Below are 22,624 nucleotides of genomic sequence, written 5' to 3'. Positions count from 1 at the left end.
TACAACGTACATGTCCGAGAGCCGTGCGTTTGATCCGTGTCTTTAAAGGGGTCTCTGTGGACACGTGTCATGTGACCTCCCGTCTGTCTGGCCCCCGTCTTATTAAGGAGAGGCTCACTCAGCGGGACGGGGCGACTCCCTCTGACGCCGCTCCCTAATAGTTACTCAATCACCGCTGCACACACTGTTTTCATTAACAACACGAGCTGGAGACTCACCGGGCCCCCGTGTCTTAAAACTGAGGCCCCCACAAATGCATCACACGGTTTAAACAACGAAAAAGCATTTATTTGAGTTGAGAACCGCTGATTCGCCCTGTTGGACTTCTTAGTTTTTTCACATACTTCCAAACTAGTAAAGTAAAAGTTAAATTTCAAACCCAATTTTGAGAGTAAGTAAAAGGTTTGAGTCTTTTCACACAGAATGACGGCTGTTTATCATATTTTTTCTCTTTTTTCCAGGGAGCTATTTTCTTGCCTGGAAACAAGGTAACGGAGCATCCCATCAGCGGAGACGACGGAGGAAAATTCCTGTTTGAGGTTATTCCAGGTGAGTTAAGCAGAGAATGTGTAATAGAACTTATATTTGGAAATGTTCTGTTTGGCCAAATGGATTTCACCTACAGAAATGTTACTATTATATGTGTAATGTGCTACTCATGTGCAGTGTGCACTGAAATGTATGTGAAAGGTGCTGTGGTCATTAATGGTTTATAATAATCAGTAATCAGTGTGACACGGGCTCAGTGTGAAACATGTTCAGTGTGACACATGTTCAGTGTGACACATGTTCAGTGTGACACATGTTCAGTGTGACACATGTTCAGTGTGACACATGTTCAGTGTGACACATGTTCAGTGCGACACGGGCTCAGTGCGACACGGGCTCTGTGTGACACGGGCTCAGTGTGACACGGGCTCTGTGTGACACGGGCTCTGTGTGACACATGTTCAGTGTGACACGGGCTCAGTGTGACACGGGCTCAGTGTGACACGGGCTCAGTGTGACACGGGCTCTGTGTGACACGGGCTCTGTGTGACACATGTTCAGTGTGACATGGGCTCAGTGTGACACGGGCTCAGTGTGACACGGGCTCAGTGTGACACGGGCTCAGTGTGACACGGGCTCAGTGTGACACGGGCTCTGTGTGACACGTGGTGTGTTTTACAGATGTGCACAGACAGAGGACATTCTGCCACAACATCAAAATGACAAATGACATATTATGTGTTGAGATCCAGATCACACACTTCATCAACACTTCACACAGATGTGAGTCTGGTCACTGGTGAATCTCCCAGTCTTCATTTGGGTGTGATTGACAGATGGATTAGCCAATGAGGGACATGCATGGTCCCTCCATATTGGAAAACAATTAAGGAGAAACAAAAATCACAGAGGACTAAAAACATTGCAGATTTCTGCAGCATCAATGAACGAAGCTCTAAACTCTGTTAATCTGATGTGAGATACATTTGATTTTATTGATCTCCTCCGTTTAACATGTCACTAAAAAAAACCCAAATCTGATTGGACGATCAAGTTTGGCCTTGAAACGCGACAGAGGGTGTGAGGCCCAGACTGATCCATCTGCATAAAACACACAGAGCAGGGAATATTATTGGTACTTTGGAGAATGACCCTGCGTCATATATTTGTTCATGAGATGATGTTACATTAAACAGTTAAAGAGTGTAGTTATCATTTTGCACTGTTTTTTATTGTAAATGCGTAGGAAATATATGCTCAAAAAACAAATAAATAAACTATATAGAACAGAACATATGTTTATTTGTCTGTGTAATCCCTCAGTCGTCCAGGTCTGATTCATCGTAAAGGAAAAATCTTTGTAGTTGTAGGAGTGAAGACGTTTGGCTGCTCGTCCAAGCCGCTTCTTCAGTTCTGGTCAGATTACTGCTGCACGCTTATATTTATTGGTCTTATATTTGTCTGGAGGGAGGAGCAAACTACACTGAAACTAACACATTTGTTGTTTACAGTTTCAGTTTGTACGTTTGGTCTAATGAGCTGCACTTAGCCTGAACTGTGCCTTTGTCCTGCTTAACATAATCATTCAGGCCCTTAATGGGTGATGTCACACATTAGCATACGGGCTACCACTGTCGTTTTCTTTGTTTTTCTTTATTGGTCTAAGGATGGAGTTATAAATAGGAGAGAGATGATGTCTAAGCCCCACATTCCTGTTCAGAGAAGGAATGGGGGCAATAAATGTACATTTTATTGTCTAAATCTGGTTTATGTCTTGTTCTTCTGGACCCAATATGTAAAGTCTCATGGGATTTGTGTTTTGTCATATCCTCCGGTAAACCACATGACTTGGCCCAAATAGAAGAGCTTTCTTTAGGATCTACGGACACACGGAGAACAGGTTCAGTTTTCTCATTCAAAAGTTGTGCGTGTGTTATGTTCCGTGTTATATTTGGTTATGTTCAACTGCCATAACTGCAAACACAAATAGGCCCCTGTTGGTTGAATGACTACCTCCTTAAAAAAAGAAAAAAAAAAACGTTCTTCCTTATGCCCTTACACCCGAGCTTTTAGACTGGTGGAAAACAAGAACATGCTACAAATAAAGAGTCCTTAGAGAAGCAGAGAGAGTGTCGAAAAAGGGGAAAAGCCAGCACATATGTTCCATTGCTCTAAATAAGGCCCGAACACTGTGACAGTCGCTGGCACAAACACGGACAGGAAGTTGCAGTGAAAAATCCCTCCAGTGTCTTGTACGTTCTCTCGGAGATGATGAGTATGTGGGTGAGTAACTCTTTAGAGGGAACTGCTCAGGGTTCAAACGAGGGCATCTAAAGTTTGCCGTGTTCACAAAGTCTGTTGAAATCAAAGCGTCATACACAAATTATCTGTTAAAATCTACAAACTGAAGTGTAGTTCATGCATTTACCTTTTGTTTATGTAAAAATATAAGCAAAGTGGCATTTTTTAGAGCATAAATTGTTGTACTTTTATGAGAATTGTGTAAACATACAGCCATTTCTTTAGCGTATTAAGGTCCACATATAAAAACACAGACAAAACTGGTCAAGAATACAGTGAATACTTCAAATCTGCGTTATTATTACACGTTAGACTGAACCGCTAGACCTTTATTCACGCTTACATCCTCAATTTGACACGTTAAATATCTGATATGAGCTTGTTAAAGTAGATTTTCAGAAATGTACAGTAAAAAGTGCTGTTTAACGTAACATGGGTCAATTCACCTGGAGCTTTAGGGCCGAGAAAAACTGATCTGCGGGCCGCATTTTGCCCCCGGGCCGCAGTTTGGGCGTGCCTGCTCTTCTGTTTCCAATAAAGTTATCAACCTACTATGTCTGTTTACTCAATTCACTGCAATTTTATTTATATACACAGTTAAAATACAACTTAAGCTGTCCAACGTGCAGCATAAACGATAACAAACTGAAACAAATGTGAATAAAATACGACATATGGCAACGAACAGTAAAACGATAACAAAACGCTGCAGTTTGAGAGACTCTGACAGGCAGAAGGAGGCTGTTTGTGGATATATTTACCACTATATATCCTCCAAATTTAACAGACACATGTTTTTGTGTCGTGCAGTAGTTGCGTAGTTGTCGTTGCTGCAGTAAATCCAGCTCACGGGATGTTTTTTGTACGTCTAGGGCACTGATAAATAAACTGCATGTACAAAGAAGGCAGATTTTTGCAGCTGCTCCAAAAATAAAACCTTCAAACTACATTTTAAGTTGAAACCTTTTCTTTTTTTTAATTTATATGGATATTCCTCGTATGTTTTCATGTTTAAACTACTTTTGTCTGACTGTAGAGGAGTGGTCGTGTGAGAAAAGCATGTTCATTGTACTTGTTTAGACTAGAATCATGCTTTTTTTTCCTTTTTTTTTTTGTCTGACTGAAACAGAAATATTAAGGTTGGGCCATTGTTATGATTAGAGCAAACGCTTTCTTAGACTTGTCCCTGAGGTTGAATTCCCTTTGGTTTATCGGACTATAAACACGCAGAGCTAATAGCGAAAAGAATGGAAAGTATATCGAATGGAAAGTGTATGAAAAAGTATGTCAGAACTACCTTTGAGTCGTCTGGAATGACAGCTGAGGGGATCGGGGAAGAGCGCCGTGGGGAAGACGCTGCCGTATGGAATGAATAGCATGGTTTTTTATATGCAGCATGTTCTTGTCTATAAATATTATTGTGAATGTAGCTTCAGTGGCTAATTTAGGGTGACCAGATTTTCAAAACGTAAAAACTGGGGCGCACCTGGGTTGGGACGGTCGCTATAAATAAAACTGTTGTCCGTTCTAGACTCTCTTGTGGGTCAGTCAGTGTTTAAACTCAGGGACTTTTTTTTTTTTTTTGCCTTGTGGTTTGTATTTTAGCTAAACGAATGAAAATATATCCCTTTCCTTACTGTTAGCGGACACCTGGGATGTTTCTTAGGACCACAGACTGAGCGAGTGTGACGTCGCCCTCGCGTTCGGCTACGGTCAAATGAAACGCACCGGGGCGAGCGGTTATAGCGGCGAATTTGGAGCCTGCGCCGCTAGTTTGGCAGGGAGCAGGCGCTTAGCAACGCTGTCAATCAAACCTGTTGCTAACGATGGCGAGAGCAACCTCAGGGAATGAAGGCGGCTGATTTGTTGCTTATAAATGTTTAAATTTTGCGTTATGGACACAATAGCGAAATGAAAATGCTAGGATCATGTAGAGCGGGTTAATACGAACATCTAAAGACCAAAACGGCGAGTCTGACAGCAGCAGTTTTCTAATGTAACGTGAATTGCAGCCAGAGTCGATGGAGCTGGAAGTGCACCCATGATCACTTCCTGTTTGGAACGTGGCGTCTAGCAGGTTAGCTCTGTCGTTTTGGATAAATCTACTGGGACGTGGGACACAAGGCTCAAAACAGAGATTGTCCCGGGTAAATATTGATGTCTGATCACCCTCGGCTAATTAGTTCTTCCTTATTGTTCAAAAACAAGCACAGGAACTAATCAGAGATGCTGAGATTCTACTTTTTGTTTCTTCCTGCATTTCTTGTAAACATCGGTGTTACTTCCAGGATCACGGGGTTTAGGGCAGAGGTCAGCAGACACTCGGTCTTACAGTGCGGCTCACACTTTGATTGAGACAAAAAATAAAGTTTGGGAACATTTTTTGCATATACTTTATGTATGAGGTTTGTATTTGACAGTGTTTGCAGAATACCAACGAGAAATTCTAATGTTTTATTTATATTTTTTTACTGTTCGTCTGAGCAAATCCCATGCATAAAATCTGAAAGAATAATAATCATTTTCTAGAGTAAATGCACATAAAATGAACCAGAATGCAGAAAATTTCATATAATTTGGTGGAAAAACTTCAAATAACTCCAACAAAGTCCACGTAAATATAAAATGTTACTTATTCTTTATGACGTATTAATAGCTGCAGTTGACTTACTTCTTTTAAATTAACTGATTAACCAATTTGTCTCATTACTTATATAAAAAAAACTCTTTGTGACTTCCATCTGGTTTGAAATGACCCAATCTTTTTGCTCTTTTGCTGTTAAAGGTTACAGACCTCTGCTTTAGGGGAATATTTCAGCCTCATTTCGTGGGTCACTGTCATTTTTTTTATTCAGAAAGACACTTTGGGTTGTTTTCTTGCTTGTAAAAATAAAGAAATACCATTGCATTTTAAGATTCTGTTCAGGTTTTTATGAGAGAAAATGCAGAAAAACTACAGTGTTAAGGAATCCTGTAAATACTGATCTCTTACTGACCCCTGGTGGTGAGAGTTGATATTGGAAACTATTTCCTAAGGCATCATTTCCAGAGTGATGTGAAACTATCTCACTAATACATGTATTAAAAATAGGATCCTGCACGTGCAATGTAATCATGAGGTCTTATCTTGTATAAATAACCAACCAGCAAACCATCAACAAGCCAAATATATGCACATACTCATATTATTACATTAAACATGACACAGTTTATTGATCTATACATTTAGACAACTATAAAGGTATCAATAGAAGGCACTGCCCCCTTGTGGAGCATTGAACAGTTACAATTGACAACATTTGAGCTTATTAACCTGCACATTTTTATTATCACTTGAGTAAAACACTTCACAACTTGGCATGACATAATGATCTGACCTTTGTGATCCCTAGAATTGACTTGTCTTGTCCAATATAAACGTCACACGAGCAATTTCAGTCAAATCAAAAGCAATCTGACAAGGAAATCACTCTCTTAAGGCAAAAAATATGAGCTTCTCTTGTCATTAGCTTTATCAGTTTTATATTTTCGATTGATTCATGCACGTTTGAGTAATCGTGCATTGTCCTGATTTTGCGTTTTTGACTTATTTACCCACATCTCAGCCCACAGATGTGTAAAATAATCAAAAGTGCAGGTCAAACGTGCACATGACAACCCGTTTCCTTCTGTTTCTCAGTTCTGCAGGTTTGAACAGGACGTCACCGGGCGCGTTTGTGTTATTCAGACATTTTAGATCAAGTGATGTAACAGTATATAACAAGCACAACTCTCCTCTTTAATGTGAGGACTGTGTATTGTATTATACACGGAAAAACCTTTGACGCTGAGGACTGACAAGTAATTTTACAGCGGCACGTGCTTAGATCTGTAATGAGGAGTCAGGTGGGGGTCCAAGCTGGAATGTCAACCCTCTGGATCCTCCCGTGACGACTGAATGATGGATAGGGGAGTTAAATGAAGCTAGTGTTCGCGGGGGGTATTTTTTGCAGGCGGCTAATTAGTGCACTTGTACTTGAGCGCTGTACAGTCAACTCCCAATATGGTCCCAGGACATGAGTGTTTATCATTAAGGGAGCCCTGCTGAAGTAATTGAGGGAGCGTATTAATCTGTCCCGCTGACATGTCAGTGTCACGATCTATGGAGGGGGTTTTCAGAGGGGCCACGTGTGCCATCACTCATACTTCCACCCGCACTGTGAGCACATCAGCACTTGATTAAACCTGTAGCATCAGTGACACGTGAAATTTGGATGTAATGCGGTAAGGTACACAAACTATGTAAACTGTGCAGGTTCAGCTGGTATAGTTTGTACAGTATCAAGCACATGGATGCGTTAGCTTCGAGTTTAAGTGATGTAGTGCGATGTGTGAAGTTCAGAAGGTTCAGGTCCTACAAATTAAAGCAGAATCAGAAGCGTTTTTATCACAGTTGTCAGTGAAAACAGCGCACAAACTAGGAACTCGCCTTGGTGATAAAGTGCAACATAAAAACACTGAATAAGTACAAATAAGGGCATGCATAAAGTTAAAATGAAATACTTAGAGATAGAAATATACAACATCATATCAACAGTCCAAACTTGACTTATTTAGGAGACCGGTCCAGTTTAGTGCAGATATTCTAAAGTGTCAATGGTACAGATTTTATAAAGCAGGGGTGGGCAAACTTTTGAGACACGGGCCACGTTGGGTTCTAAAATTTGACAGATGGGCCGGGCCAGGATATATATATGTACATGTCTATATTACATTAGAGATTTGGCCTGTAGCGTATAGCAAAGCATGAATATACAAATGACGAATGTAAAAGCAAGTTTGCACCGATTAGTGAAAGTGTGTGAAAGAAAGAGCATTTGTGTATCTGAAACCGAGTCATCGTGTGTGTCTGTGTGATTAAATTGGTATGGCTAGAAATGTTGTATTTGAGGGGCGAGATGTGTTGTACTAGACGTATGTACAATATGTTTACAGATCTTTCAATCGTCTACAAAAACTGTTACTTCTGCTTAAACATCAACAGGTGGAAACTAGTAATTTTGCTCTAACCTGGCACCAAAAATCTTTCCGTTTTTTGTTTTTGTTTTAAGGTCAGTGTGTTGTTGTGGACTGTAACTGCTCAAATAAAAGCAGACCGTACCAGGAATAGTTACGCAATAAACTGTACGAAACATTTGGATTTCAATCTGTTGCTGTTCTCAATACGTTCATTTCATTTCACATCACAAAATTCAATTAAAATCAGTGTATTGAGAATTGATTTAACCAACAGAAAGTCAGAAAATCAACAATGAAACAGAAACAGACAAGAAAATTAATCAACAGAAAACACGCAAATGGAGAACAGTCCCACACCCTCCTTCTCCGCAAAGGAAAAACTCAAAAAAATAAGAAAGTATTTGGCTTCTCTGGATTCCATGAGGTAAATCTTAGGTGTTTCGTCAGTTCTGGGACAGTACGTTTGTGTTTTATAGACTCCCTGTTTGGATGTGTTGGTTTAATTATGGGTGAGAAGTATATAACCTACACAAGTACATCATAAAAGTACCATAAATGTGCAAATGAGTAACTGCATGTTTCACTTATAGATTTATGAGATGACATTGATTTTTCAGTTTTGCTGGATTGACTGGAGTGGATTGGTTTGCTTTTAAATGACATAATTAAAGCAGCAAATGAACCATAAACCTGTATTGTTCTTATATAAAAATATGTCATTATACTTTGCAAATTGTAGTTTGCGAAGCAGCTTTTATGTTGCAAATATAAATACATCACGTTTAAACTAAATCCCTGGTTACACTCGGCGCGTTCCATTGTCTTCTGTCGTGAAGTGTCCGGTGAGGAGGATGTTTGTGTTTGAGGTTTGCTGTTCCTTTGCTCACTCCAGAGAATATTTGACTTTGAAACCAAAACAGGAATGTTTTTCTTTGTGCTCCACTCCGCACTTTGAGCACTTTGAGCTCTTCTCACTCAGTTATGACATAATGAAAGACGAACTTAAAGCAAAACAGTTACAGAATTACTGCAGAGAGTGTGTAGTTGTGCGCTTGTGTGGTCTCGGAGGGAGTGTTTATTTACAGCGTTATGATATTTGAGTAAAGTATAAAGAAGTATAAGGCTTTTAACCGTTTTATAGCTGTAATTCGTAACAATATAAGTTTAATTATCCAGTTCAATCTTAACGTTTCTGTACATTAAGAAAGCGAGAGTCGTTGGATGATCCGCAGTCAGACTAAAGTTTACATTCCAGTTCTCACTTTTGGAGAGGACCATTGGACCCGAAGCGTTTCTGCTGTGTGGGAGTTCTTCAAACTGAAAAATGTAAATCAGACTTGTGCTTTATTTTGACTCCTCGCAGTTAGTTATCTTAGTACGCTTGAGATTATGCCTCCCCAAAACTGAAGTAGCTCTAAATATAAAACCCTGTGCTATGTGTTCGCTTCAGTAAAATATGTTATTGGCTGAATCATGACTTGTTGACTGGACAGTTGCTATAGCAGCAAACAGGGAGGTCGAGCTGGAGCGTACGTTTAGCATTTGCAGATATAAAGTCACGAGAGAGCTGTTTTTTATTTAACCGAGTGGGTTTGATTATATCTAACGCTGTCACAGAACAACAATTTGACGAACTGGTGTTTAATCTGCAGCTGAAATGCACCGCACGACGTTTTAAGGGTCTCTAAACGCACAGAAGCAGACTGCGGAGGGACTGAACAGGAAGTTTCCATGCTTACATAACAACCTTATTGAAGGAATTGGTATTTGACATGTCACATACCAATCTCCCCCATCTGCTCCTTCCTATTCCCCCACGTCCCCTCCTGTCATGGTTCAGGTTGGACAGATCAGTATGCAAGGACCCTATAACGAATTTACCCAGACTTTTACGCCCATTTTTGGGACTAAACCAAGATTAAATAACACCTTTGTTGCTTTGTACTGAAAATGGAGCTTGGTAGTAGAAGGAAAGCCGAAGTAAAGCTGATCTAAACTAGTAGAACGTTGAAATTTTACAAGCAGACCATGGAGAAAGCCGTGGCGAAACATGCAAATTAAACCCTATCCATACCAGGACTAAAATGAGACTATTGGGACTTTTTATAGAGTCATTTTAGGGACGATGCCGCAAGAAAACTGTCCACGACGCTCTGCACAGTGGGGAAGGTAGCAAGCCCAAATGCAACAGCCTGCTGTCGGCCGGTAGCAGCCCTCGCCGACCCTGCAGCGCTGTATTTATAGAGCAGTGTGGATGAGTCATTTGGCCCCATGCCCACTCTGCCTTTGCTAGATTTACAGGTCTCCACTTTGGGGAGTGCTGCCTGATTTACGACGGCCCTCCCCACCTCCTCTCACTTCCTTCAGGGACCAGCTCACACACCATCTTGCTTTCTGAGCTCTACACTTGGTAAGAAATATGCCCCGGTCTTGACAACAGCTAGACTATAGACGTAGTGACCTAAAATGAAGTTACCAGGGTGGAGAGCGACTGCATAGTGGAAAAGAAGAAGGAGGGACGGAGTGTCGGCGATCGGGGGCAAGTTCAGAGGAGCGGGCGAAGCTGCTGTGGCGTTTGGACTTACAGAGGTGCAGAACAGATGAAGAGGAGGGTAAGGGGGGCCGGCGGTCAGCGGCGGTCAGCAGCTACAGCGTGGCTTCTTTTATTTTTCCCACTGTGAGACGCTCAGAGGGGGGCAGGACCTCCGCTGTGTCCCATGGATCTCAATTCCAACCCAGGTCTGTGGCTTTGGTTCACACCGATGTAGAGACTTGTTTTATTTTGACTCAAAGCAACTTGAACTTGAGCAAAGATGATTCACTCACTTGTTGTTTTTTCCATATGTTCCCCATCTGTCACGTCTGTGCGTCAGAACCTCGAGCTCACAGTTGTAGTTTTCCGTCTTATTCTCTATAATTGTGCCAGTACAGTAGATGGACATTTAAAGCTGTAATAAAGAATATTCTGATGTGTGATCAGTGAGTTTGGCTCAGTAGTTACACAAACATACATCTAAAAGGCTGAGAATCAGTAACAGCACATAATCAGTAACAGTGCATGTTTAAATAGTTACTTACTCTATATTCCACATAATAAAAGTAGTGGGGCACCCTTAGGTCTGTGTGGTGTAGTTTTGCACAGAGGTGTTGAATATCAGGCTCAGATTTCACTGGTGCTTTACTGAGGATGATAACAGAACTTCTAAACTGCTTTGCTCCCGGCTGGTCATAAACCCTCCACAGGAGGTGCTTTGTGTTTCCCTTCAGGTGTTTCCCTTCAGGTGTTGCCATGTTGTGATTTGTTTTATATCAGGTAACATAAGTCTGTTTATGCTGAAGCTGAAACAAGCTGAAGCTGAGAGGTTGGCACAGGTGAAAGCTTTCTTTCATATTTGATTATATTTTTTAACAATTGTGGTTATTTTTCCTTGGGATTCCACAGATTGTGCACTTGTCTGTGTCTGTAACATAAACTGTCTTCCCTGCACTGCAGGACTGTCAGGTGGACACAGAATCTTTCCTGATTTTGTAGGAATAAACACCAGTGAGAGGCGGAGATGGCAGACAGGACTGCAGCGATGGCAGAATCACAGCATGTATCTGCCAAAACCAATCTCTCCTCAGCCATTGGATTAATTAAAACATTTAATTATATTTTCTGCTGTCTCTGTGTTTCCCACATACACTTAGAGAACAGACATGTTAGTGTTTAACACAGTGTTTCATTTTCAGAAATAAACAGGAGGACGTCAGTTTATTTAACAGTTGTGTCACTGCAGAAATGAATGGTTCACTTTTGTCTTGTAAAATTATAAAATGGTCGGCCATTTGCCAGGGGAAAATGATGTAGTACTTCATTAGCCGCCAAAGCGAGCATTTGTTCTTGTAATCCAGTTCAAAGAGCAGACAGTGAGTCAGACAGCAGCCTCCCTCTGTGGATGTGCAGGTGTGTGCGGCAGCCTCAGGAGCACAGCGCTGAAAGCTCATATTACAGACCATTAGGGCAAACCAGGTAGTTTTCTGTGTGCGCTCGGTGACTCCTCTTCTTCTGTGGTCTGGATTAAAGCCTCTGTGTGAACGCCAGCGTGTTTGTCTGTCTGCATCTATTCCTGGCAGTATAATTACACGAGTATGTTCTCTATTACTTACACTTCAGACTGTCAAAAGCCAAATGCCTCAGCTCGGAGCTCTGGGCCTGTCAGCGTGATGATTATATCCTTTTCACTTCACACATTCAGTAAACGAAAGCTGGATCAATATGTTTGGGAGCTCAGTATTTATGGTGTGTATAGTTTCTTTGCAGGAGTGTAAAATTTATAGATATGTATCGCTTCATTGTCTTGCTTTATTGTTGTTGTGTCAGTTGCATAAAATAGCTTTATATCACAGTATTTCTCTGCAGCGATACATCCTGGTTCTTCTTTTGGTTGTAAACTTCTTGTAAATCTTCTGTGCATCTTTCTGTGTCCACGTGTAGCTCCAAAAGTGTATCCAAGGCTTTCAAAATGAGGGAATATTAGGACTGTTACCATAGCAATTGACAATTTAAGCCAACACTTACTAATAACAGCTTTAATAAAACATGAACCGATACTTAATTTATAATGAACAGTTTTTTTTAAATGGATTCAGGCTCAGTAACTACTTAAAATAATCCCCTAACCCTCAATAAAGTCATTTTTTCATCAACTATTTGTTCGTTATGCTGTTAAATCTAAAGTGTTACCAAAATATTCTATCATTTCCATTATGAAAAGTCCTCAAAATGTCACCTATAACACCAAACTGGAAGAATAAATGAAGAGATTTTGTCCTGCACCATCCAGGTCTGTGGAATGCAGAGCTCAAACATTTACTGCTGCTTTGCCATAGCTGCTTGACACAGCGTGGCATCGAGCATCTGTCACACTAAAATCTGTTTATGTAACTGCCTTAAAGTTATTTTGTTCAGTAATTTATCTGTGTGTCTGTTTAAGCCGCAGCAGCGATCAGACTTCAGCAGCGTAGTGTGAGACTTTACGGAAAAAGCTGCAAGTAACACGACGAGTTATAGATAGATACAGAACTTTGGCTCACTTTTAGTATAACATTAAGACAAATAAATGTGACCGTGTCCTGTACGAGTTTAGATTCCACCGGTACAGCTGCCTTGGACGTGGACTCTTTATTTAGCCGGCGTAAAATCAGGACCTTTGGCTCCTATATACAGACACAACTGACTTCCTGCATGAACTCACTGACCCCGTCCCCGCACAGTAGTTTTCGTCACAACTCATTAAAACTTTAACCTACAAACCCAGATAATCAGCGGGACATGCTATTACCGCCTATTCACGGCACAAAAGAACATAACCGCTCGCGAATCCTTTTCGGTGCCACGGTTCCCCACTTCCCCACAGAAGAACAGTGCAGCCAAACAACCCGTGCCCCCTTTGACCTTCCCCGTCCCATTGACTGTGTTGCTCACTCAGCGTTAGATGGTAATGGATATCTGGGATTACTCTATGGGGGCAGTGTTCCCGAGTTTCCCGAGGATCATATGGGGATAGCGTGTTTTTTTTTTGGGAGACTGATTTCAGATTATGAGCGTAGACAGCTAAAGACCACCGTGACACCTGCAGGAGGGGGAGTTATCAATATCTCGCTGAGGGTTGAGAGAAATAGGACACTCCTGAGAGGTACTCGTCAGATAGTACCCGAGAAAGTGCACCTGTGTATGTCTGGGTAACAGGAGACAAGTGGACATTTTGCAGCACTTTTTAGTCGCTTGGCATGGCACATTTGGATCTTTTTGATTGATTTTGAAGAGAAAAATGTAGAGCAATCAAAGCCTAGAGTTTAAATTGTTTAGCTAATACTTTGATCATAGTAATACAGCAGATTTATTGAAGTTTTTGTGCTTTTATTTGTGCCCGGACTCTGCAGACATGTGAAGGTCTGTGTGAGTCTTGCATTACATCATTATATCCTTTTTGTTGGACTAGTTAACATTGCACCGCAGTGTCAATGGAAGACTCCGCGTTTGCTTTTAAGGTCGTGCCCCGGTGCCTTTGCCTGTGGCCTTTTTAAAATCAATCCCCTTCACTTCAGAGATTGGCCTATTGTTCCCAGTACAGTGCTATGGAGAGGTATGTGTGTGCTCCCTGCCCCCTCTCCAAACCTCCTCCTTTCTCTTTCACACCCTCTCTCCCTCTCAGCTGCTCTGCCTCAGTCTGTAGTGGGCCAGGTCAGACCCTGGGAGGGACAGAAGCGCACCCGCCCGACGTCCTCACATTAACCCAGGACCCTCTTGTAGTGCTGCTCTTTTAGGGGATTATCACTGGCGCTGGCCTGGACCGGAGGAGGAATGGAAGTGGTTTATCAGACTTTGCCACAGTATGGATTCACTGATTTACTACCTTCACGTGCAGGTAACAGACACTTCCACATTCACTTTAAATGTTATGGACGTGTTGAGAGCTTTATGTGGATCTGTCTGTCCATAAACGCCTGCTGTAGGACCACTAGCACTTTTGTTGTAACAGCTGTGACTTGCTGAGGGATTAGCTGATCCCTCATTCACACCATTAGCACTGTATCGAAAACACGCCTCTTTTAAATTTACTGCTTTGATGAAATAGTAAAAGTATGCATAGCTGTTTCCGCTGCATATTGCGTTTCATTTTTTATGAATGAACACATATCTGGCAGTGATATGTCTTGTCACTTACTGCAGCTTCCTGTTCTGTTGGAGGTATTTATGATGTGAGGACTTCTCAGAAGACTATCATTAGACACAATATTGAATCTCAACTTGCCCCTGCTTGTATGAAGAGAACTGCTGCAGACAAGAAAGTTCTGCCATTCTCTGCACTGTAAACACTGTGAGAAAGATGACGTGAGGCTAAACTATGTGGTTTTGCATTGTTTTTGGAGCCAACATCTGTTGCTTCCTTTGCTTTTCCAACAGCTGAAGTTTCAAAACGTTGGGCTATTGTTACAGACCCACTGCACACATTTGTATTAACCATTAGTGTTTTGTGGAAAGAATTTAACAAACATAAAATTGATGGCATTAGTTAAATATTTTACATGGTCTGGCTGTGTTAATTACAGGATATTAGTGTTGAGGGCTGCAGACATTTGTGCTCAGTTCCACTACACTGGACTCCTTTGTTGTCTCCACCTGTTGGAGAGTATTAGTTAATAACTGGTCTGCAGCTGCCAGACACTTATTAAAGCCCAACGAAGAGCCGTGACACACAGGAGCACAGCCACATGCTCATTAAGGTGTGTGCAGACAGCGCTCCATAGACACGGTGGTGCAGTGGTTAAGACTCAGCATCAGAGCAGAATGGTTCTAGGTTCAGTCTGTAACACAAAGAGTCTTGTTTGTGGAGTTTGTGTCTGTGTTTTCTCACCGTGAGCAGGTCGGCGTAGTGTTGGCAGCACAGGATTCTGTTTGTATGATGACATGGTTGTTTTTTGAGTTGTTTTTTTTATCTAAATGACGTATAGAACACAGACAGTCCGAGTTGAGCAGAGAGATGTTGCTGACCCATATAAGTTGTGCCTTACAGTGCTGTGTGTCTGTACTGAGAGCTGCTCGAAAGGTCTATGGACTATAAGGAGCGTGGAAAATCAGGCCGATTGTGTCAGCAGTCATGCCTGTCTCTTCAGTCTGAGCTCAGGACGCCGTGGTGTTCTCCTGCTTGTACTTTATTTACGCTAATGGGCAGTTTTTGCTATTTATTTGATGAAAAGTGTTTGCTAAAATGTGTCCTTAAATGTATTCAAGGGCTACATAATCACTCAGAGTGCACAAATATTCACTTTTTAATCAAATTTTCACATGTTTATTCAAATTCTTCTGCTGACCGGCTGCAAATCTGTAATGAAAAGCATTTTACCTTGCGGATTAATACAAATAATTCTGATTTATTCCCTTTTCTGCAGTAAAAATAGTGCCCAAGTTTGTTTCTCAGGGTTTATTTGTGTTTCTGACTCTACAAATATTGGATGATTGTGCTCTTAACAATTACAGTTTTAAGTCTTTACCAGCCTCAGGACAAATGTCTGAGACCAAGTGGCTGCTGAAATAAACACAGGCCACAGTGAAGCGTCAAACTCGTCTTATTTATGTGCGAACGACGACGGAAGTAACAACAGCCACAGCCTCAAGTCTTATTTATAAGTCAACAATAAGGCTTTTCATGCGACCCACTGATTTAATCTTATTTATTTATCGTCCGACATCCACTGACCGACATCCTGAGCGTTGAAATCAGGGCCTCAAATAAAAATCTTTAGCATCAACAGGAAGTGACGGGGCTTTGAATTCTCTAACAGCTATGGTATGCTGTGTAATCCTGCCCCGCGCCGGATTCACAAATGTCCAAGAGAAAACAATGGCGTTCCGTAGCGGTGATGGAAGCGGACACAGAATGAAAAAGCTTGATTGGTTTTAAATGTGGACAAAGGAAACTTGGGAATTACAAAAACTTTACATAACAATGACGGCAAACGGTGATGTGACTAAGAGACGACTTTACCTGGACATTAAAGACAATAACAGACGTTCAGTGTGTTGAAGAGTTGAAGATTTAAATGCATTTTGTGTTGAATCTTTTCTTGCTTCTGGTTTTCGCAGGAGGGGAAAGAGAGCGGATGACGGCCAACCATGAGACGTACCTGCTCATGGCCAGCTCACAGAACGACATGGAGGACTGGGTCAAGACGATACGCAGAGTCATATGGGCGCCTTTTGGTGGAGGTCAGTGTCCACAGACCCTACTTTATAACTAAACTGTTTTTGTATGTTTTGTTGTATGTTAGATCTTTTTATACAGATGTACTTTGAGGTCTTTTTCTTTTTTGTTTGAACTTTGCCTCGGTCTTTTCATTTCAAACCATCAGACAGTGGAATCAGCTCCAGACTGTCTGAAATTGTCTGAAATTGTCTGTAGGTTTGAATCATTTTACTAGAAATTTGAAAAAGTACATTTTAGATAATCAAACGTGTCCACACCTAGTCTAGTCGAGTTCATTTGTATTTGTAAAAACCTGCACATAATTGATTTTTTTACATTGGTTTGGACTGTGGGAAACAAACTGTACTGGACATGGGCACATTTATTGTATTTTTTCTGCTAATGTCAGTGATGAACTGTTTGTCTTATAATGTAATCGTAGTGAAATGTGTGTTTTAATGTGTGTTCACGTGCACATGGAAAGCAGCAGTGGCTAAATCTGGTACAAATCATCTCTTCTTTTGTTAGATTAATGCATTTGTACATGGTCCCTGACAAGAGAGTAAAGACAGAAATATTTTCCACAGTAAAAGCCAAAAGTACTGGACAAAAAACTGTAGGAGTGAAGACGTTTTGCTGCTTCTTCACTTCTATATTTTCCGTGCATTTAGTCATAATTAAAGTCCTTGATACTATTAGACCTTTATGTTTTTCTCAGTATCAAACCGGTGTGAATTATTTATTAGACTTTAGTTTTGCAAATGCAGTTTTGTTGGGATGAGTGCCCAGATATCAGCGTCTGCGCCAAAAGCTCGTGTGACTCATCCCAGTCTATGGTGGTTCACAGCCCACATTGACCAAAAACCAGGGGACAAGTTTCAACACAGCGCGTCTATGTAGACAGACAGTGAATAGATGAGGCTTGGTTTGGCCCCTTTTGTTTTCAAAGCACTGAGTTTGACGTCTATTGCAGTCGACTGCTCTTCAAAAGGACAAGTCAAATGTCAAAAATGCCACAAGAGAGATGGCTCAACGTTGGACTATTGGACGTTGGAGCTGGGCACTGCTTGTCCCGTAGTCAGGAAAAAGCACTGTCCAGCTCATTCACACTGTAACGCAGGACACTGAAGGGCCAGAGGAGTTAACAAAGTGCATTGTCAGGTTGAAAGTTTTTAGTTTTGAAGCTTTTAAACGGGGACTTCTTCCAGGCAGTTGTGAGAAATGTGCAGCTGCGGCTTCTCCTTTTGGATTATTAATGGTAATTATAAACGGCTTTCTCCTTTTTTTTTTGGACGATCTCACGTTAAATATATTTGCATCATCTGTTTGTGGACAAACCATCAGAATCTGCGTGCACTGCGAGGACAAAGCTGCAGCACCAGATCAAATCAAATGTATTTTTTTCAGAGTTTAGAGGCTGGTGCACACAGCGATACATGTGACTCAGAAAAACATTCCCAGACTCATGACCAGCGTGTCTGGAGGGATGACCTGCTTTTCATCTCTTTACCGCACTACTTTTCTTGGAGTTTTGTGTGTTTTTTATATTATACTGTATATAGATTTATGTCAGACAGACCTAAATCTATTTCTAGCAACTGTTTTTGTGTGAATTCACTGCAGTTTTGTGTGACGTAAAGTGGTGTTTGCTGCTGTGTTTTTTGGGTAGTTTTTCCTTCTTTCGAATATGTCAAAATACAAGAAGTTTTTGTGGATTCCTTTTGGTATAATCTCTCACAAATTTATTACTCGACGTATTTTCCAGAGGCTTGTGAGTTGTGTCCGGTTTAGAGGTGAGTAATTGTTGCTCGTCATGTGGACTTTGCAGGGACTCCACATGTGTTAGTCGCTTTGTTTAACGGCTCAGAATCACGTGAATCCTTTTGTTCTGAATGTGTGCAAATGTGCGTAAATTAACCAGCTATGGAAGTGCGTAAATGTGTGTGAATTATGTAAATATGGAAGTGTAGTGTCCTATATTATATCCACCAAGGCAGCACCAAGTTACTCGTTTTCTTTAAATAAAAAACAATATAAATTTATTCCAGAACATTGTGTCTGTTCCAGGTATCTTCGGTCAGAAGCTAGAGGAGACTGTGCGGTACGAGCGACGTTTTGGGAACAAACTGGCTCCGATGCTGGTGGAGCAGTGCGTGGACTTCATCCGACAGCGGGGGCTGCAGGAGGAGGGGCTCTTCAGGCTCCCGGGACAGGCGAACCTGGTCAAAGATCTGCAGGAGGCGTTCGACTGTGGAGAAAAGCCCTCGTTTGACTGGTAAGAGGCAGGGGATGTGGCACAGGGATATTCAGTCATTTTAATGCGAACTGGACATTCAGAGATACAGAGAATTACTGGGAATGGGATTAAAAATGGGAAAAGGATTTGTTTCTATTAAATTTAAACATATGTGACAACTGATATTATCTCTGCCTAGTAATTATTCATAAATACATGAACATGATTTTATAATTTTGAACCTATACTTCTCTGACTATCACAATACAGTGGCCCCTCGTTTATCGCAGGGGTCACGTTCTAAAAATAACCCGCAATAGACGAAATCCGTGAAATATCAGCTTTATTTTTTTACAATTATTCTATATGTTTTGCAGCTGTAAAACCCCTCACCACACACTTTATACACTTTTCTCACACAGGCGTTAACATTTTCTCACATTTCTCTCTTGTTTAAACACTCTCAAAGTTCAAACCGTCGTAGATTTAAAAAAATAAGCACAGTATTAGCCAATCAGGACGCAGAACACAATCAACGCTGTGAAAAAACATGCAAAATGGCACTAAAAAAATCTGCGAAACAACAAGACCGCAAAAGGTGAACCGTGATATACTGAGGAACGACTGTACTTTTCACCAGTGCTGCTCTTCTTTTAATGATTTAGTCTTATTAACTCATCTAAATAATATATATTTTGTGTCCGCAGTAACACCGACGTGCACACAGTGGCTTCTCTTCTAAAGCTGTATCTCAGAGAGCTGCCGGAGCCGGTGATTCCTTTCCACAACTATAACGAATTTCTGTCCTGCGCCAAAGTGCTCAGCAAGGACGAGGACGGGGTGAGGACATTAATAAAAACACAACAGCACATTCCAGCGCTTTTGAATTATCCTTGTAAAAAACCGTGAGAGCTGCTCTAACTTTGGTTTATACAGGGAATGAAGGAGCTGAGAAAACTTGTCGACAGTCTACCTCCAGTAAATTACAACCTCCTCAAATATATCTGCAGGTGATCATTTATTCCCACGGTGTTTTTCATCGTTATGGGACAGTGTGTCTCTATGAAGTTTTTACATCGCATTTTTACAGGTTTTTAGATGAAGTGCAGTCATACTCAGGAGTGAATAAGATGAGCGTGCAGAATCTCGCAACAGTGTTTGGACCCAACATCCTGCGACCCAAAGTGGAAGATCCAGTAGCTATAATGGAAGGTCAGTGGATTGGACACTTCAAATTCTTCTTATTTTATAGACAAATCACTTTTAAACATCCTGCACTTTAGGTACTGTCCTGGTTCAGCAACTAATGGCCGTTCTGATTGGTCGCCATGATGTCCTCTTCCCTCGTGGTGATGACAGCGCCGCAGCTCTAGAGCTCGTAAACAACAACAATATTGAACTTTCTCAGCAACAAGTGCCCACAACTACCTCCTCCAACGCCCTGGTGTCGCAGAACGCAGAGAACAACAATGTCCACGTGTCCCGTCAGTGCGTATGGGAAGCCCCGGAGTCTCCTTCTCACAAAGTCACAGACAGCAGCAGCCCTCCCCGATCCGCCAGTCCTCGCAATGGAGTGATCGCGCGCTTCGACGTCGCCCGGAGCCCGCCTCTGACTGTGAAGAAGAACCCTGCGTTTGGTAAAGGCAGTGGGATTGTTACAAATGGGTCCTTTAGCTCCTCCCCTTCCTCCGACCCCACTCTGGACAAGCTGCTGAGCGGGGGCGGGGCTTTATCAGGACGTCGCACCGGCACGCTCAAAGGCTCAGGTACAAAGATGGGCACGAGCGGAGTGACGAGTGCAAACAACACTGGAGGAAATGTGCGTATGGGCGTTTTGAGCACAGACACTGGGAACTGCCGAAATGCACAGTGGGTTTCAAACGGCTGCGTGACTTTACGTGAGAACAATAAAATCACGATTGATCAAATGTCCAATCAGAATCGTCTCTCCACCTATGACAATGTCCAGATAAACCATCAAAATGTGCTGCAGCAGAACCAACTTAACAACACCTGTCTGAGCAGCAGCTGCGAGGACAAACAGAGTGTGGACAGCGCCACCTGGTCCACCTCGTCATGTGAGATCTCTCTGCCAGACAACTCCACCTCCTGTCGCTCCTCCACCACCACCTGCCCTGAGCAGGACTTCTACACCACCCACTTTGAAGAGCTGGACGCACCAGGACAGGAAACAGAGCCTGTCCCGTCAGGAGCAGCGGAGGGGGACCGGAGCAGCCTCAGGGAGGGGGAAGGTGTTGGCAGCAGCAGTCGAGGCTCCAGTAGTAGTGAGAACGCTGACTCATTCACTGGAACCAGCGGGGTTGGGAGTCACAGCGCTCTGCACAGCCTCGTGGCCAGCCTCAAACAAGAAATGCACAAGCAGAAGAGCGAGTACGAGGCCAGGATTAAGAGGTGGGATGTTACAATGACATTTTTGAACTTTGAATGTCTTATTGTGTCTGTGGAACAAATGTTTACCTCCTGACCTTTTCACGTTGTAGCTTGGAGCAGTGTAACCTCGAGCTGGAGACAGAGATGGTGAACCTTCATGAGGAGCTGGACCAGGAGAGGAAGAAGTACACCATGGTAGAGATTAAACTGCGTAACGCAGAAAGGGCAAAGGATGATGCTGAGCGCAGGAATCAGATGTTACAGAAGGAGATGGAGCAGTTCTTTTCCACATTCAGTGACCTGACAGCAAACAGCAGCCCGGCCACTGAGCACAGGAGAACGGAGCGCAACAACACCATCTGGATCCAGTAAAGACACTGAGGGACATGGTACTTTTAAAAGACATTCATGTTGTTTATTGTTGATCTGAGCATCTCCAAACAGGATTTGGAGTTTGCTCTTGTTACATGTATAGTGTTTAACCTGTTAAATTAAGGGAAACACCTTAAATATGTTCACATCGCCTGGGGTGATTATAGTACACTGTTATTTAAAATGTCATTTTCAAGTTAAAGGGATGGTGCACCAAGTCTGAAAAGTTAACATTTTACTTCAAAGGGATAGATCGGTCCAGCTTTAGGTGCTAAACGTGTCCCTCTGTGTTGCCTGTTTTGTACATATTGAGAAACAGTGAAAATATGTGTCAAAATAAACAGAGATGTCTATGTGAATTAAGATATGTGTAACATTTTATAAAAACATTTCCTTGCACTTATGTGTCTTTAAACTGAGCGAAGTGGTACTGTGTACAGTATATGCACCTGTGCTTTGTACTGTTGCAATAACTTTATGACCAAAAGAGCCCGTACTGTAAATATTGTACAGAATACTGGAATGGCACGTTTTATTATATGTGGATAAAATTGTTTCTTGTTTTATAGTTTGTAAAAATAGTCTTGCACGATGAGCCATTAATCTAAAAATGACAAATGACAGTACATATATTATGTTTCTTCATTCTCTATGGCAACAATGTCATATTTAATGTATATAATACTATAACACAGTATAGTATATATAAAATAAATAGCAGCATTTGAGCTCCACATTGTAAAAAAAAAAAAAAAAGATCTATTAGAAAGAAAATGTAATGCACAGTCGGCTCTGAAACACTTTTGGATGTGACTGCATTTTGAAACGTAGCTTGAAACCAAACTGAATGCTTCAAAATGTTTTGGGTCTAAGTAGACGTTAGTGAAACTTTCTTTTTGTGCCCTAAAGTGATGCAGTAACTGTCTCTGCCGATTCCATTCAAAGTGTAGACTCGAAGGAAGCAATACTTGAGACTGAGTTAAAGATATCTTGTTATAAATAAAGTCTAAATTAAATGTTGGTCTGGACTATTTTAATCTTAAGCAACAAGACTTGACCCCGATGCTCCCGGATTCACAACATCACATGAAGTCACATTACATCGCAA

The 22,624-nt window shown here is 41.6% G+C and overlaps 1 protein-coding gene across 3 annotated transcripts in view; it reads left to right on the top strand.

Annotated features, from left to right (window-relative positions):
* The window catches only part of arhgap24 (Rho GTPase activating protein 24), a 39,032-nt gene extending 16,408 nt beyond the window's left edge, over nucleotides 1–22,624 (top strand). Inside the window, exons 3-10 of one of the 3 annotated variants that reach the window (XM_033989995.2) lie at nucleotides 462–549; nucleotides 16,418–16,540; nucleotides 18,585–18,792; nucleotides 19,461–19,593; nucleotides 19,690–19,763; nucleotides 19,844–19,965; nucleotides 20,037–21,165; nucleotides 21,255–22,624. In XM_033989995.2, the coding sequence (XP_033845886.2) occupies nucleotides 462–549; nucleotides 16,418–16,540; nucleotides 18,585–18,792; nucleotides 19,461–19,593; nucleotides 19,690–19,763; nucleotides 19,844–19,965; nucleotides 20,037–21,165; nucleotides 21,255–21,516 (2,139 nt within the window). In that variant the 3' untranslated portion in view covers nucleotides 21,517–22,624. Of the gene's footprint in view, nucleotides 1–461; nucleotides 550–10,316; nucleotides 10,528–14,016; nucleotides 14,199–16,417; nucleotides 16,541–18,584; nucleotides 18,793–19,460; nucleotides 19,594–19,689; nucleotides 19,764–19,843; nucleotides 19,966–20,036; nucleotides 21,166–21,254 lie in introns of those variants that run through there. The other 2 variants (XM_033989994.2, XM_033989993.2) reach the window with 2 other exon arrangements.

This window comes from Periophthalmus magnuspinnatus, chromosome 23, assembly GCF_009829125.3.
Source record: "Periophthalmus magnuspinnatus isolate fPerMag1 chromosome 23, fPerMag1.2.pri, whole genome shotgun sequence".
NCBI classification, from domain to species: Eukaryota; Metazoa; Chordata; class Actinopteri; order Gobiiformes; family Gobiidae; genus Periophthalmus; species Periophthalmus magnuspinnatus.
Note: the sequence above shows the minus strand (reverse complement) of the source record. Positions and strands in the feature narration are given on the sequence as shown.